This window comes from Canis lupus, chromosome 1 (genome assembly GCF_003254725.2).
Source record: "Canis lupus dingo isolate Sandy chromosome 1, ASM325472v2, whole genome shotgun sequence".
NCBI classification, from domain to species: domain Eukaryota; kingdom Metazoa; phylum Chordata; class Mammalia; order Carnivora; family Canidae; genus Canis; species Canis lupus.
Window position 1 is genome coordinate 92,688,141 of NC_064243.1, and position 14,845 is coordinate 92,702,985.

At 40.7% G+C, this 14,845-nt stretch overlaps 1 protein-coding gene across 29 annotated transcripts in view; it reads right to left on the reverse strand.

Moving 5' to 3' along the window:
- GLIS3 (GLIS family zinc finger 3) overlaps nucleotides 1-14,845 on the reverse strand; it is a 545,819-nt gene that overhangs the window by 298,516 nt on the left and 232,458 nt on the right. For 23 of the 29 annotated variants that reach the window (XM_049092635.1, XM_049092627.1, XM_025423460.3 and 20 more), the window contains one exon: nucleotides 3,188-3,395. In XM_049092635.1, the coding sequence (XP_048948592.1) occupies nucleotides 3,188-3,395 (208 nt within the window). Of the gene's footprint in view, nucleotides 1-3,187; nucleotides 3,396-11,514; nucleotides 11,679-14,845 lie in introns of all 29 variants that reach the window. The other 6 variants (XM_035699128.2, XM_035699129.2, XM_049092696.1 and 3 more) reach the window with 1 other exon arrangement.

Consider the following 14,845-nt stretch of genomic DNA (forward strand, 5'->3'; position numbering starts at 1 on the left):
ACTTCTGTATTACACAGAGTTTTGGCAATGCCTAAGTTAAGAATGGCTTCTGGATCTCTAAGAAGGTAAGGTGTAGTTTGCATTTATCATTAAGTGGGGCTAGTCAGAAATGGTTCGGAAGTTAATAAAGGCAAACATGAAGCATTAGGGTACATTGTACATCACTGGATTAAACAGAATCCTATGAAGAAGCAGTGCTTTTTCCAAAATGAGCACTCCAGAAGACAAACAGTTAAAGGAAGTCAAAAGAAGAAATACATGGGCAGCCCCGGTGGCGCAGCAGTTTAGCGCTGCCTGCAGCCTGGGGTGTGATCCTGGAGACCCTGGATCAAGTCCCACATCAGGCTTCCTGCATGGGCCCTGCTTCTCCCTCTGCCTATGTCTCTCTCTCTCTCTCTCTCTCTCTCTCTCTCTGTGTGTGTGTGTCTCTATGAATAAATAAAATATTATCAATAATTAAGAAAATTCAAATTAAGATAAAATAACAATTTGTACATTAAACTGGCAAAAGGTATCAAAATAGTAATATCTGGAATTTAGTAGAAAAACAGGAACTGTCATACTACTGGTGAGTGTATCAATGGGTAGACCTTTGCTACAGTGCAATTTGCAAATACATAGCAAAAGCCTCAAAATTGCATATCTCCTTTAACTCAGCAAATTTTACTTCTAAGAATTTATTCTAATAACCAGATTTATTCTAATAACCAGACATATACAACAGAAGATTCACAGAATTGATCCAACAAAGCATTACTTATAATATTGAAACAAAGGGAACCAACTGAATGCCCAGTAACAGACTGATAAAAAATTATAGATTTTTTTTAATAAAATGGAATCTTGGGCAGAAAAAAGCCATTATATGATGCTGAATAAGATTTTTACTACAGAAGAAAGTGTTTCTATTAACTTAAAAAATGGTGATTATAACATTATGTAGGTAATTATAGATCAATGTGGTAGAAGGGAAAACCTGTGTTTATTTTGAATGTGTTTGCATCTAATGAGAAGGATATGTATCAGAATTGCTCTGGGTAGCCCCGGTGGCACAGCGGTTTAGCGCCACCTGCAACCCAGGGCGTGATCCTGGAGACCCGGGATCGAGTCCCACGTCAGGCTCTCTGCATGGAACCTGCTTCTCCCTCTGCCTGTGTCTCTGCCTCTCTCTCTCTCTCTCTCTCTGTCTCTATGAAGAAATAAATAAAATCTTTGAAAAAAAAAAAAGAATTGCTCCTATGGTTGCCTGGTTGCCTGCGGGTGGTAGGGTTCAGGATGACTATCATTCACTATTTTGTGCTTTTCCATACTTTCTACAATGAATAATAATTACATAAATAATCAAGAAAAAATAATAAATTTTACAGCTTTCTATACAACAGCCATCACTCCATGTGAAGAGTGCATACCCTCTCCTCACCACTTTCCCTAGCATATCTCCAATGGACAACACACAAAGTTGATTGTCTCTCCATCTCCTCTTTACCTTTAGACAGAAAAATGCCCTCAGGTTGAAATGTTGCCTCCTTTCCTTCCATTCGTCTGATGGAACACACAAATCAATTTGAGGATCACAAATAAATGCAACCTTCCCAGATCGCTGAAAGTAATTTCCATACTTCACCAAGCCACCCCACCTCCCAACTCCTGCTTCTTTGCTCATCCTGCCAAAGAATTATTTCCATCGAAAGACTCACAGAATACATTGTCAAAAACACATGTCAATGCATCTTTAAGATGCTGTCCTTTAAGGATATAAAATTATGCGAAGGAATCAAATATGCCAGAAAACACTGAGATAATGACCCTTCTCCAGCCGGCCCATGAAAGGGGCTGCATAAGGTACACGGCTGGAGCAGCCCGCACCCTGCCTCCCGTCACTTTCTCCATTAATTACAACTCTCTGCCTTCAAGGCATTGGCTGGACTTGCCACAGACAGGAAGCTGAAGGCTTCCCAATGACATCTACCCCCTGAGTACAGTTAATTTTACACACAACACTCAGCAAGTCTGAGGAGTCCCTCAAGGCATAATCATCAATGGGAAATGACAGCAGCAGCTTCCCATCACAAAATTCTCAGGTGAAAAACAAGTTTCCATCTCACTAAAAAACTGGCATAAAAAAAAAGGACCCAGGAACTCTGATTTCTGAGTATCAAGTAGTGGCTAGGAGGACAGTGCAGAGATACAAGAGGGCAAAGGAGACACGAGCAAAAGGAGGGAGGATGGGAGAAGAAATGGGACCCCACACCTGTGAGACACCTCCACAGCTTCCATCCTCTGAGAAGAGGAAACAGAGGGCCAATTTCTTTGCAAAATCACAGCTACAGCAGAGCCAGAACTTAGAGGTAAAAACTCTGGGTTGTGCTTCTCCAAGAAGACTACTTACAGAAGATGAAATAATTCATTTCAAACATGGAAACAGACCTTACACATTGCATGGTATTTTGGTTTTATGTCCTCTATAATATCAACCTTGAGAGATACAAAAATTTGCCTGAAAGGGTGATTTCCCCTTCCTATTCAATTCTCTCCCATATGGAATGATATACAGCATTTATTGGACCCATTTATTCCAGCACCTAATCAGACATTGAGTTGAAATGTTACATAATTTGTGCATGAAAGTGTGTCTTCCCAGACATATCATAAAATCTTGAAATTCATGGCCTCTCTCTTTACATTTTCTACCATCTCCCTAACTTCAATTATTGTATTATGAAGACAGTAGTTACTTAACAAATATTCGAGTGGATGGGTGGATGGATGAATAGACAAACAGATGGGAAAGCATCCTGGGGTTACCACAATTGTATACACTGAAAACCGGGCAGGGAAGAGAGATGTATGTACAGGGCACATCTCAATTCTCTAGCCATGACAGGACCGCTTCACCAGGAACTGCCACATTTATACTCTGGGCTTTAGTCACTAAGGCCCCAAAGTCAAACTGGGCATTACTTACACTCACACAGTAAAACAGCAGGTATTAAACCATCTTCCCAATTAAGATATTATGACACATGGTTTTTATACACATTCCCCTACAAAGCTCAATTTGATAGAGTTGCTTGACTGAGTGTGTGTATGTGTGTGTGTTCTGTGTGTGTGTGTTCAGCAGGGAAGGGAAAACACATGTGGGGTGTGATTATACCATAAGAAGGGGGAAAAAAAAGTAACATGAGACCTGGTATCTGAAGGAGGTATATTCAGGTTGGCAGCATTCATTGCCCTCTGTAAGCTAGGACTGATCTGGTTGCATGCTGTAGAGACCTGGCTTGCTGGAGGTGAATTGGGTCCCAGTCGCTGAACCATCATGGGACTGCTGGTGACCACTAGATTGTTGCAGCTGCCTTTTCCAATGGACTTGCACTGAGGCCCAAAGCCAAGAGCCCCTAAAAACAAATGAATCAGGTTAGCTTTCATGTGCCTTACATCAGAAATCAGTAAATACACACACTTGCCCACTTATATTAGGACTCCTCTTTAAAGATAGTCCTTGGATCACCTTTTTGTTCATTTTTAGTATTAGTGATACCAAAAGCTTTCTGTATTTCCAATGAAAAAGCCATTGCTACAATAAAAAAACTTCGATAATCACCATTCATACAAAATGTGCTTACATTTTGCTCCTTCTATGCAGAAGTACCTAGCTATTAAGAATCATATTTTATTGTCTCCTTACCTAAAGAGTTAAGGTGATAAGTAGATGGGATTACTTATATCTAGAAGTTTCTTCTAGAATGGCTAATATATTGAATTGGCCAGCAAGGAAAGTTGACACTGCTGAACACTTACTTACTTCATTTACTTCCTTCCAATTCTGGCCTTCCAAAAAGTTTAAAGGGATATAGTCTGGCTGTGTCCCTCTAGTCCTGATTTCTCCTCTTCATTCCAGTACATTGTCATTGGACATATACCCAATTAAAAGAAAATCAGGACGAAAGAGCCATTAACAAAATACTCATCCTAAAAGCAGCATGGTAACCAAATTCAACACTGATTTATCATCTCATTAGTAACAATCTTCAAATGTAGTAAAATGTGGTACATACCCAAAGGAGGAAGAAAAAAAGAAACCCCCCAAAATCTGTGTCATTATGGAGAAGTGAAAAACATAAGCCAGAAAGTCAAACACAGCCATGACTCATTTATAAGAAATAATAATAATACTGGTTGAATCATTCTAGACATTCTTTTCACATGGATGTGCTTTTTTCAAACATTTTTTGCAAACTACCTGGTCAAGCCTCAGTGTGCACTGGTGTTCCCATTTCAAACAAAAATAAGCATAATGTCAGATTTTAACAAATTAAACTCTAAAGTTTTCTCATCAAATTCCCCGTACTTCTCATTGATGTATCAAAATAAGTGGAAAATCATCACAGTAACTCTCCTTTAGCCCCAGGGGACATAATTTCCTATTTTGTTTTTCCAGAAATTAAATAAATAACCAAAAAATGACTTTGTCATCTTTAACATTCTCTTCCAAGAGCCCACAAAGCTGAAGAATAAACAGACCTTAGAGCAATCACCATGCTCTCATCAATGAAACCACATCTCAAAAATGCTGAGAGAGTTGCAATGTTTTTAATTGGCAGGAACCTGCTGTTTAGTCCAGCACTCTGGGAAATCCCAGTGGTAATTCACTTGCCCAAGGCCACACAGGGATTTAATGACTGAGCAGAAATGGATTCCATTATAGTGTATTTTCATGGTGCCTATGTGTTTAACTTTAGGTACTAGATGCTTAGTTTCTTTCTTGGATACTTGCCAAGATCATTAGCTCCAAAAGAAATTTCTCCCTGATTTTTTTTTTCAGACACATAAACCAGAACCTTTCCCTCTCCCCCTCCCACTGCCACTTCTATCTGATGTATTTTCTTGTGCCTTGAAAGACCAATCATAGATAGTCTCTCCGTTTTCAACGCACGTATAACAGTACCATCAGGTCTCCATTTTGACATCAAAAGTAGTGGGTACATTCTTATGCAATGATCATAAACTTAGTATCTTTATGAATTCCAACAAGCTACATGCCATTTGCTTTGCATAGTCTTTTTTTTTCTTTTTTTTTACCTCGGAAAAAGGCAATGTGATGGTTCATACCCTGGTCCAATATGTTAAGACACCTGAATTGCCTCCACAGGTTCCATCACCACTAGCCACTGCTATTAAAAGCAACATCAGATGTCAGATATTCCCATTAAATTCAATATCATCTATTCATCTGTCATTTAATGCCTGGTTCTCTCTCAATAAAAAGGTTCTAACATCTAACTTTAAAACAAATACATATTAACAGCTGGAACAGCACAACCAAGAACTACCACTTGATAACAAAGCATACTGACACTTTCTTCCATCGAAGCTAAGATGCCATATATTGTAAGGGACAGTATTATTTTATGTGCCGGTAAGAACACACGCCACCACTGTAACTAGCGCATGGTATCGAGATTTCAGAGAGGTTCTGATGTAGAAAAATGCACACCTTAAAAATCAATAAATACAAATACAGTTGCTGAAAATTTTCACTTATCCCTTGTCTTGTTCATGCTCTCCTCTCTGCTGGGCACACCCTTACTGTAATTTGTCTACCTGGTAAGCACCTCTCGGTCTTCATGCTCTCAATTCAAAGGTCACCTCCTCTCCTGCTACCCCTTCCCCGTTGCCAGCTGGGCAGATGTGACCAAGTCTCCTTTTTGTTCTCCCACCATCTCTCATAGCACATCTGCTTCAGCACCTTTAAGGAACTGTCATGTTTACATGCCTGCCACTTCCTCCTCTTTTATATTTTACTGCTTTTAAAGACAAAGATCCTGTTTGAGGCAGCTCTGCTTCCTCAGCACGTAGCCCAGGGCCTATAACACGTACACACCAAAGTCTGTCAATGAAGTTAAGAATGAATTAATATGGATACAGAGAAAAGATCAGTGGTCCCAGGGACAGGGGCAGTGGGGAACCTATGGTTCCCAGGTATAAGATAAATAAGTCTTGGGCATTGATGTACAGCAAAGTGACTATAGTTAATAATACTATATTGCCTATTTGAAAGCGGTTATGTGAGTAAATCTTAAAAGTCCTCATCACAAGGAGAATAATGTGTGTAACTATGTGTAGCGATGGATATAAGGCTTATTGTGGTGATCATTTCACAGTGAGTATAAACAGTGAATCACTATGCTGCACACCTGAAACTAATACAGTGTTACATGTCAATGATGCCTCAATGAACACAAATTTTAATGAATGAATGAAAATAAAAGACAGTTGTACATGAATATTTAATACTCACACATTATTTCCACTGAAACCTCCTGGCTTAAAAAACCTCCTGGTTTTTTATTTAAAACAGTGCCAGTTTTCAAAAACAAACTCCAACTAAGCCAATCCCTTGACACTTCTCTATAGTACTGCTAACTGGGTCAGAACTGAGGATGAAGCCCATGGGGATCATAATTACAAAGCCATCTTCCTGGGTGAGAATTTTACACTGGTCAAGGCTGCCTTTGTAACTCTCCACCCTGGATTCACACATTCAAATGATCTCCCCACTCTCTAATACTGAGACATTCATCTCCCCCTTCCTGGCATCCCCATCGTTTTGGCTACTTTGGCTACACTCCCAAATTCACTGGCCACCAAAAACCTCATCTAATCACAGAGAAATCAAGATAGTGAATGATGCTATTTCATTCTCTACCCACTTTAAGGCTCGAGCCTACGTTTTAAAAACAGGTGTCATCACAGATAGAAGAAAAGTCTTCAACTGGCCAAGTTTGAATGTTGCTTGGCTTGTCATTCCCTGAAAACAAACCATACAGCTTTTCTGTCTACCAGATGTGCCAACCACTTGTATGCTGGTTTTTGTTTTGAAATACCACTTATTTTTAGAGGCTGCATGATGTTTTTTTAAAAAATGTGTTTACTGCTCAAATAAAGATGCCAGTAGATGGCCTTCTGAGTACTACATACATTCTAGCCAAGATCACTGTGTGCTGGTGGGGAGTGCAAATGTATTGCATTTTTGAGTTTCTGAACTGAGAGATCATCCTAGTAGGGACATGTTTTTAATTAATGTCTTCGATAGTTAAAAGGGTTCTTTTGAAGTCAAAGAGTTGATTATGTCGCAATTGCCCGTGCTGAGGCTATAGTCCTCAGAAGATTTGTGTTTACCCACTAGTTCCTCTAAAAATGACACAGATATGGAGGGAGACAGAAATGGCATATATATATATATATATATATATATATATATATATATATAGGAGGGAGTCAGGAAGAACTAATCAAAGTTTCTTTGGTTGTTACTATTCACTTAAGTGACACTTACCAAGTGCCAACCACAAGCCAGGGAGTCCCTGGAGACAGATGGACAGAGTCTTGGCCCCCCTGGAGCCCTCATTCTGGCTACAAGAAGGAGTACAAAGATGAGTACTCTTCATTACAAAAGAAGTGACCACTGCTTCTAGTTTGGATCATATGAGATGGCTTTCTTTTTTTTTTTTTTTTTTTTTATATAGTCACAGAGAGAGAGAGAGGCAGAGACACAGGCAGAGGGAGAAGCAGGCTCCATGCACCGGGAGCCCGATGTGGGATTCAATCCCAGGTCTCCAGGATCGCACCCTGGGCCAAAGGCAGGCGCTAAACCGCTGCGCCACCCAGGGATCCCCCAGATGGCTTTCTTTGTAGGCCAAACGTGATCTAATAACCTAACACAAATGCAGGGTGTTGTAGAGACAGAAATAATAATATACATCAGGATTTGAGTCCTGGCTCCCCAACTCACTAGCTGTGTGACACTGGACAAGGTCTTTTAAGTCTATGTGAGTGATGTCCTATTAACTCGAATGGGGACAGTAGCAGTACCTAACTCACAGTTTGTTAAAGATGATTAAAAGGATAAGTGTATATTAATATATACCTTACCACCATATATTGCCAATATAATATACACCACCATATACTACCAATACCACAATATGTTACCAATGTAATATATGCCTTACTACCTTTGAAGATCAGGGTTTCCTTCCCAGCCTTTCATTTTAAAACATTTGAAAACTATAGAAAAGTTGTAAAAATAGTAAAATAAACTCTGTTTTGTCTATGAATAAACTGTATTTACCTCTTCATCCATCCAGCTTTCTACATAAGCTTACTTTTATTATTAATCTGTTGAACCATTTAAGAATAAATCATAGATTTTTGTCCTTCACTCCTAAATACGTAAAACCACAGTATAATTGTTAAATTCAAAACATTTAGCAAGGACATAATAATGGCATGTAGCATATCATTTATATTCAAATATTATCAATTATCCTAAGAACACCCTGTAGAGCAACTGTTTTCCATTCCAGGATCATGCATTTCAAGGAAAGGTTTTGAGGCTCATGCTGAGGTAGGTTAGTAAATCACCACACAGTAGGGCACAGAAAAAAAAAAAAGAAAAAAAAAAAACCAAGTACAAATAAGCACAGTAGTTATAAGCATGGGTTAGCACCCCAGCTCCACCATGGACTGGCCGTGTGGCCTTAAACAAATTACTCAACCTCTCAGTGCCTCACTGTCCTGCTCTCTAAAATGGGATCAACACTAGTACACACCTCACTGAGTTGTTTTGAGGGTTAAAAGATCTAACATATGTCATATGTTTAGGGCTTAGCACTTAATATATTGAAAGTGTTAATTATATTTTATTAAAGAATTTATCTCGGGTATTTTCTGATATTGTTTATAGCATCTCTTTCCTCTGGAGTGACCAAGGACTATAGGTTGACACCTCTCTTTCCAAAACCTTCTCCTCAGCATACAGTAGACTTGTCCTTCTCTGGATGGGCCCTAGCCTTCAGGCCTCCCTCTTTTCTCATTGTCATTCTACCTTATTCTTAGATTCTCTCCAGCTTTCATTCATATGCTTCCCTAAAACTAGAAATAAGAAATTCTTGCATACTAAACATACTCAGCTTGCTATCTAGTGTTTTGTCAAACTGGTAACGTTTCACTGCTAAGATACAGTAGTGGCAACTTAATGACTATATGTGAGTGTGTAGTGTGTTACTCTGAAATACATTAAGGCAGGGGTAAATGGCTAAGAACACCAAATAATGAGAATCAGAATGACATAATTGGCTTTTCTATTCAGGGGTAAAGCATTTCAACTTAGCAAATGTTACAAATGCTCAAAATTGCACAAAACCTATGGGAGGTAAGGAATACTGGATATAGTATCCTGCCTTCATGTTGCTTACAGTCTGTAGAGACAAGACATACTCACCTAGGAACAATCAGATAATGAGACGGGACTGTACAGGATTAAGCATGAAGCTGAATCGTAGAAACAGGAATTCAGAGAAGGGAGAAATCTCCAGGCAACTCATTGACTAATAATAATTTTAACCATAAAGGCATTTCCCAAAGTCCTTCAGGGAGTCCAAGAGTATTCAATGGTAACACATAAGGCAAGATCACGGAGAGATCCATAGTCAAATAGCTTTGGGAAACCCTAACACAACAAAGGTAAACATATCTTTATAGTACAGAACCTTTACTCCCAGAGCCTTTAAAAATGCAAATGCAGGGGGCACCTGGGTGGCTTAGTTAAGTGGTTAAGCATCTGCCTTCTGCTCAGGTCATGATCTCAGGGTCCTGGGATGGAGCCCTGTGGGCTCCCTGCTCAGCAGGGAGCCTGCCTCTCCCTCTGCTACTCCCCTGGCTTGTATGTGCTCTCTCTCAAATAAATAAAATAAATCTTTAAAAAGTAAATGTACAAATGCACATAATAAAACTCCCAGAGGAAAAAAAAATAAAAAAATAAAAAAATGAAACTCCCAGAGGGGGAAATAATATGGAATGTGTATGTATATATATATATTTTTTTAATTTCCCTATAAGTTCACTCAAGACTGAAACAGTTCTTGGAAAATAATAAGCTAGAACATGGGGATCCCTGGGTGGTGCAGTGGTTTAGCGCCTGGCTTTAGCCCAGGGCGCGATCCTGGAGACCCGGGATCGAATCCCACGTTGGGCTCCCGGTGCATGGAGCCTGCTTCTCCCTCTGCCTCTCTCTCTCTCTCTCTCTCTCTGTGTGACTATCATAAATAAATAAAATTAAAAAAAAAAAAAAGCTAGAACATGAAGGAAGAACAAGCACATGAACGAGAAGGAGATGACTGAATGTAGTCATGGAAACAGAAAGGAGGAGGCATGGCGTGTACTGGAGAGAGAAGAAGAGAAGTCAGGGCTGCCTGCAGGAGGAGGCTGTCTGACCAGGAGAAAGGAGAGGCAGACTGAAACGGCTGCTCTAAACCCCTGGAGACTCTGGTTGAACAGCTGGATGATATATATTTACCAATGGCCCCAAACCTAGTTGCACGCACATCAATGTTACCAGGGAAGCTTTTCGAAACTGCAAATTTACAGGCTCCACCTCAAACCAAAAAAGTCAGATGATGCTGGTGCAATTGGCCCGCTGACCTTGTGCTGTAGGTAGTGAGTGGTACAGTCCTACCAGAGATCATGTCCACCCAGGAGGCATTTGGAGGACACAGGGACCAAGGCTGGAGGAGCACGTGAACCAGAAGCTGGTCACATTTTGGTAAACAACAGAATTAAGAAGGCAACGGTTATGGGAGCAAGTCAGAGTAAGATTGGAGTTTTATAATTGGTAGATAAAGATTCAGGAGATCAAGTTTTAAAAGGACAGGGGGATCACATAAAGACTATTTTCATGACTCTGGTCCAAAGTGAGTTACTTAGTCCCAGCCAATAAGTAGGCCAAATCTGAATCCAGATTAACAGAGATTCCCATGAGTTGTGCAGTTCTCATACCACGTTGCTCTTTGAAGTGCAGCTGGTATCTACCAAGTTCACCCTAAAAGAATATAACTTTCACACCAACACTCTGCTAACCTTAGTCAGCATTCAGGAATGTCAGCCTCCAAGTACAGAATCACTAGCATGACTCATTTCATCTGATCCCTGCATTAAATGGAATCGTATTTATACCCCAAGAGATTAAAAAATATCATATTCCTTTCGGTACCACTCAGTGCCCCAAATTCCTGGACATGAATCCTCAATCTATCTCCCTACCACCAGGCACTCCTGATAAGGCGTTATTAATACACAGCTCCGAACCACCTCATAAAGATGTAAAGATATATTAAACAACATTCCTGAAGTTTATATGCTAAAGTCCCATCAGTCAGCTATGGTACATCAATTATCAACTAATTAGTACAGAGTGCTTATGCTGACCCTTCTGTTCTCCCTTGTAATGATTTGCCAAGTTAACCGAAAGCCGCTTTGCTCCATAGAGACTCTGAGTTTAGCAAGAGTGTTAAATAAAGTTCACCAACAATTAGCCTAGAAAACCAAAGAGAAAATGTAAGCACATTTTACTGCTTTTCCCTGGACAAATTTTCAAAAAATCCCATGGGAAGAGATGAGATATATTTGTTAAATAAGCAAAGCATTACTCTGAAAGGTGGAAGTAGCAAGCAGTACCGGTGCAGTTGGGGAACGTAGAGCTCCCTGATCAGGTATTTGTTTCCCGTGGCCCCACTCCAAGCTGAACGAGAGCATGTACCCCGGGGGACTGCAGGTACACAGATGGGCGAGATGATGCTTGCTTATGATCTAATTTAACAGGTTTATGCCATGGGAGTGATCTGTGAAAATGAAGGAGTTCAAGATAAAACTGTTATACTGACTCTATAAAGACAGAACTTCCATAAATAAGAAAGGCTGGGAGCAGAGAAGGGAGGGCACACACTTTAATGAGATTTTTAGTAGGCCATTCAAAAAATTATGGCTTTAAAAAACCAGTATATTATGACTACCCATGGAGATTCTGAGGTGTAGTCCATGCCTCCGTTTCCCTTGATCAGGTCACATTTATTGAGCACCTTCTGTGGGCTTGGTGCTGTACAGGGCAAGTGGAGCCTCTGGCTGGTGGGTTAGTCCTCAAAGAGCTTCTGACCAGCTGGAGAGTTGTAACCAACACATGGATGAGGAAACACACCGGATCTTAAACTCAGTAGCCATGGTGCTGAGCACACAAAGTGTCCAAACAAGACCAAGACCTGTGTATACAGGGGAGGAGTAGGATTTGATCTGAACCTCTTGATGCTAGAGGGGAGAAGGCAGCCCAAAGAGGGCAAAGTGGTGTGGGGGCAGCATGAGCAAGGAGCAGGGATGGAAATGCTAGGGCCAGAATGGCTTCACTCACCAGCTATGTGACCTTGGGAAAGTTCCTTAAACTCTCTGTGCCTCTGCTTCCTACATGGGAAATGGGCATGGTACTTGTACCGACCTTCATAAGGCTGTTTGGAGAACTAAGAAGTCAATGTGTGTAAAACACTTAGCGTAGTATCCAGCACACAGGAAGCACTCTATGAGTTGTAGGTATTCCCAGTATTAATGATTCCCATATTAAAGGATTATCAGGTTATACAGGACATCCAAGACCAGCCTCCCTCCACTTCCCCCACCAAAAAAGCTATAGTAGGTGTTTAGGCATAGGTGTGGAGAGAGACTAGAAGGGGGGTAGTCTAACTACTTCCAGCACATACAGAGATAGAACAAAGACTAAAGGCAGGAAGCCAAGCGAGGAAAATGTTGTGATGATCTCAGGGTGCGGTGCTGAGGCCCTGGGGCAGGCCAGGCAGAAGCAAATGCAGAGTAACCCCAAATGGCCTTACAAAGGAAACAAAATATAAGGTTGTGGAAGGGCCTTTCAGAATTCTAAATCCCAATTCCAGGGCCTGTTACTAGATTCCAAACCATTCTCCAAAAACCAAGATCATGTCTTCCCTAAGATGTTTCTCTCCGCAAGTCAACCAAAAGCAAAGATGCGATAGGAAATGGCAAAGCTGCCCACAGGTAGACTCCTCACTGTATGGACCAGTGGTGACTACAATTGTTGCTAGATCCTTGTCTCTGAATTACTCAATAGCTTGGAATATTGCTAGTTTGCCTTCCTCTCTCCACACTCCCTACGCGCGCACGCGCTCACACACACACACACACACACACACACACACACACGAAGAGAGTATAGTCTAAACTACTCAATATAAACCAATGGAACTTTTTTTTTCAGCATATAAGAGCTGGTTCAGAGGCAAAAATTCCATTTACTCCTTCCTATTAGAGATAACATCTTAGTTCTAAAAGGCAAAGCTTACACAGGCATCACCAAAAGGTGCTAGACTACCTTTGTTTGCCCTCAAACAGTAATTCCTCAGAACTGTCCAAAGAGACACATATTCTACCATAAATATTTTCTGTTACATATGCTACATGGGTTTGCAAGTCCAGATGGGATGCCCAGAAGCATCAGACCCAGAGAAAAGACAGATGATTATGGAGATTATACTTTTTTACATTAAAAACTCAGTCACCCATCTTCTAAGAACCAGACATTACCCAGCTTCCTACACCCAGAAGTCCCCCAGAGCCACTCAGGTGCCTCAGCAGCCAGATACTTTTTGCCTGTAGGCTATAGATTCTGGACTCCATGCTCCAAAAGCCCATTAGTAGCCCAGGTATATGGCAAGAAAATTTATTGAGCTATGCTTTGTAATTTGTGCTCCTTTGTCCCAGATGGGTTATTATAAGAGAGCTAAAAGTAGATACTCTTTGATTCCATCCTCTTTCCTAGACCTGTGCAAAATCCTAAATCCACTGAGATTATCCAGGTGCTCAAAAGCTATGGGGACAGAGAAGATTGCCTCTGAGGGGGAAGTCAGGAGAAGGGGAGAGTGCTCAGCTCAAAGTCAAGGAAGGCAGGGGGTGGGGCAGAGGGATGCATGCATAGGGAGGGTGTCCATGGCTGCATGACAAATGTACAAAGGCCAGACTCTAGGTCTGGGCTCCCAGCTCCAGCAGTTTCCTGTATCCAAGCAATGCATGGAACAGCAGACTTCTGGCCTTGACCAGGAGGCACCTCAGCAAGAACCTGTGGACCACGAGCCAGGAAAGCTATTGGAATGTTCTGCTCTGGACAAAGATCCTGGGGTCTTGTCTCACCCTGGCAAGGTAGTAATGACTAGGCACCCACGCGAAAATGACTGAGGTTAGATTTCCTGCTCATCAGCAAGATGGGGTCTTGGAGTCTCATTTGTTTTGATTTAAAGGAAATAATTTTAAAAACCATTGCTGGTACATGAACTGGTAAAGTAAATTACAAAAGTATTTACTAAAATACTTTTAGTGAGGGGGCGCCTGGGTAGCTCAGTCAGTCAGTTAAGGATCTGACTCTTGGTTGCAGCTCAGGGTCATGAGATCAAGCCCCACATCAGGCTCTGCACTCAGTGGGGAGTCTGCTTAAGATTCCCTCTTTCCCTCTGCCCCTCACCCACTGGAACAAGCACACACACTCTCTAAAAAATAAAAATAAAAATAAAATATTTTCAGTGAGGATGACTGTTTACACTAAACTTAGCAAGATCATTCTAACTCTAAATTCTCAAAATATAGTCCATATAATTTGCCTCCAAATAAACTTATACCATCTAGTGTATAAAATCACTTAGCACTTAGAGATATGCATGTTTCAAAGTCACAGACTTTGAGAAATCAAATTATGTCTTAAGGTTGAGGAATCTGTGAGAAAATGAATCACTTTTGCTAAATTTCAGGAGTATCCGCTTGCCTTTCTTCTCTCTCATAGCAGTTAAATACTAGTCAGCCAAACCTACTCTTGTAGGTACTCATCTTGTGAAATATCCGGAAAAAAAAAAAGAATAATAAAAGGGAGGTATATCTTTTCTTTGTCTTCTTCTATCAAGCGCACCAAGCTATCTGTGGTGAAACCATCTCAAGGTTCCAAAGA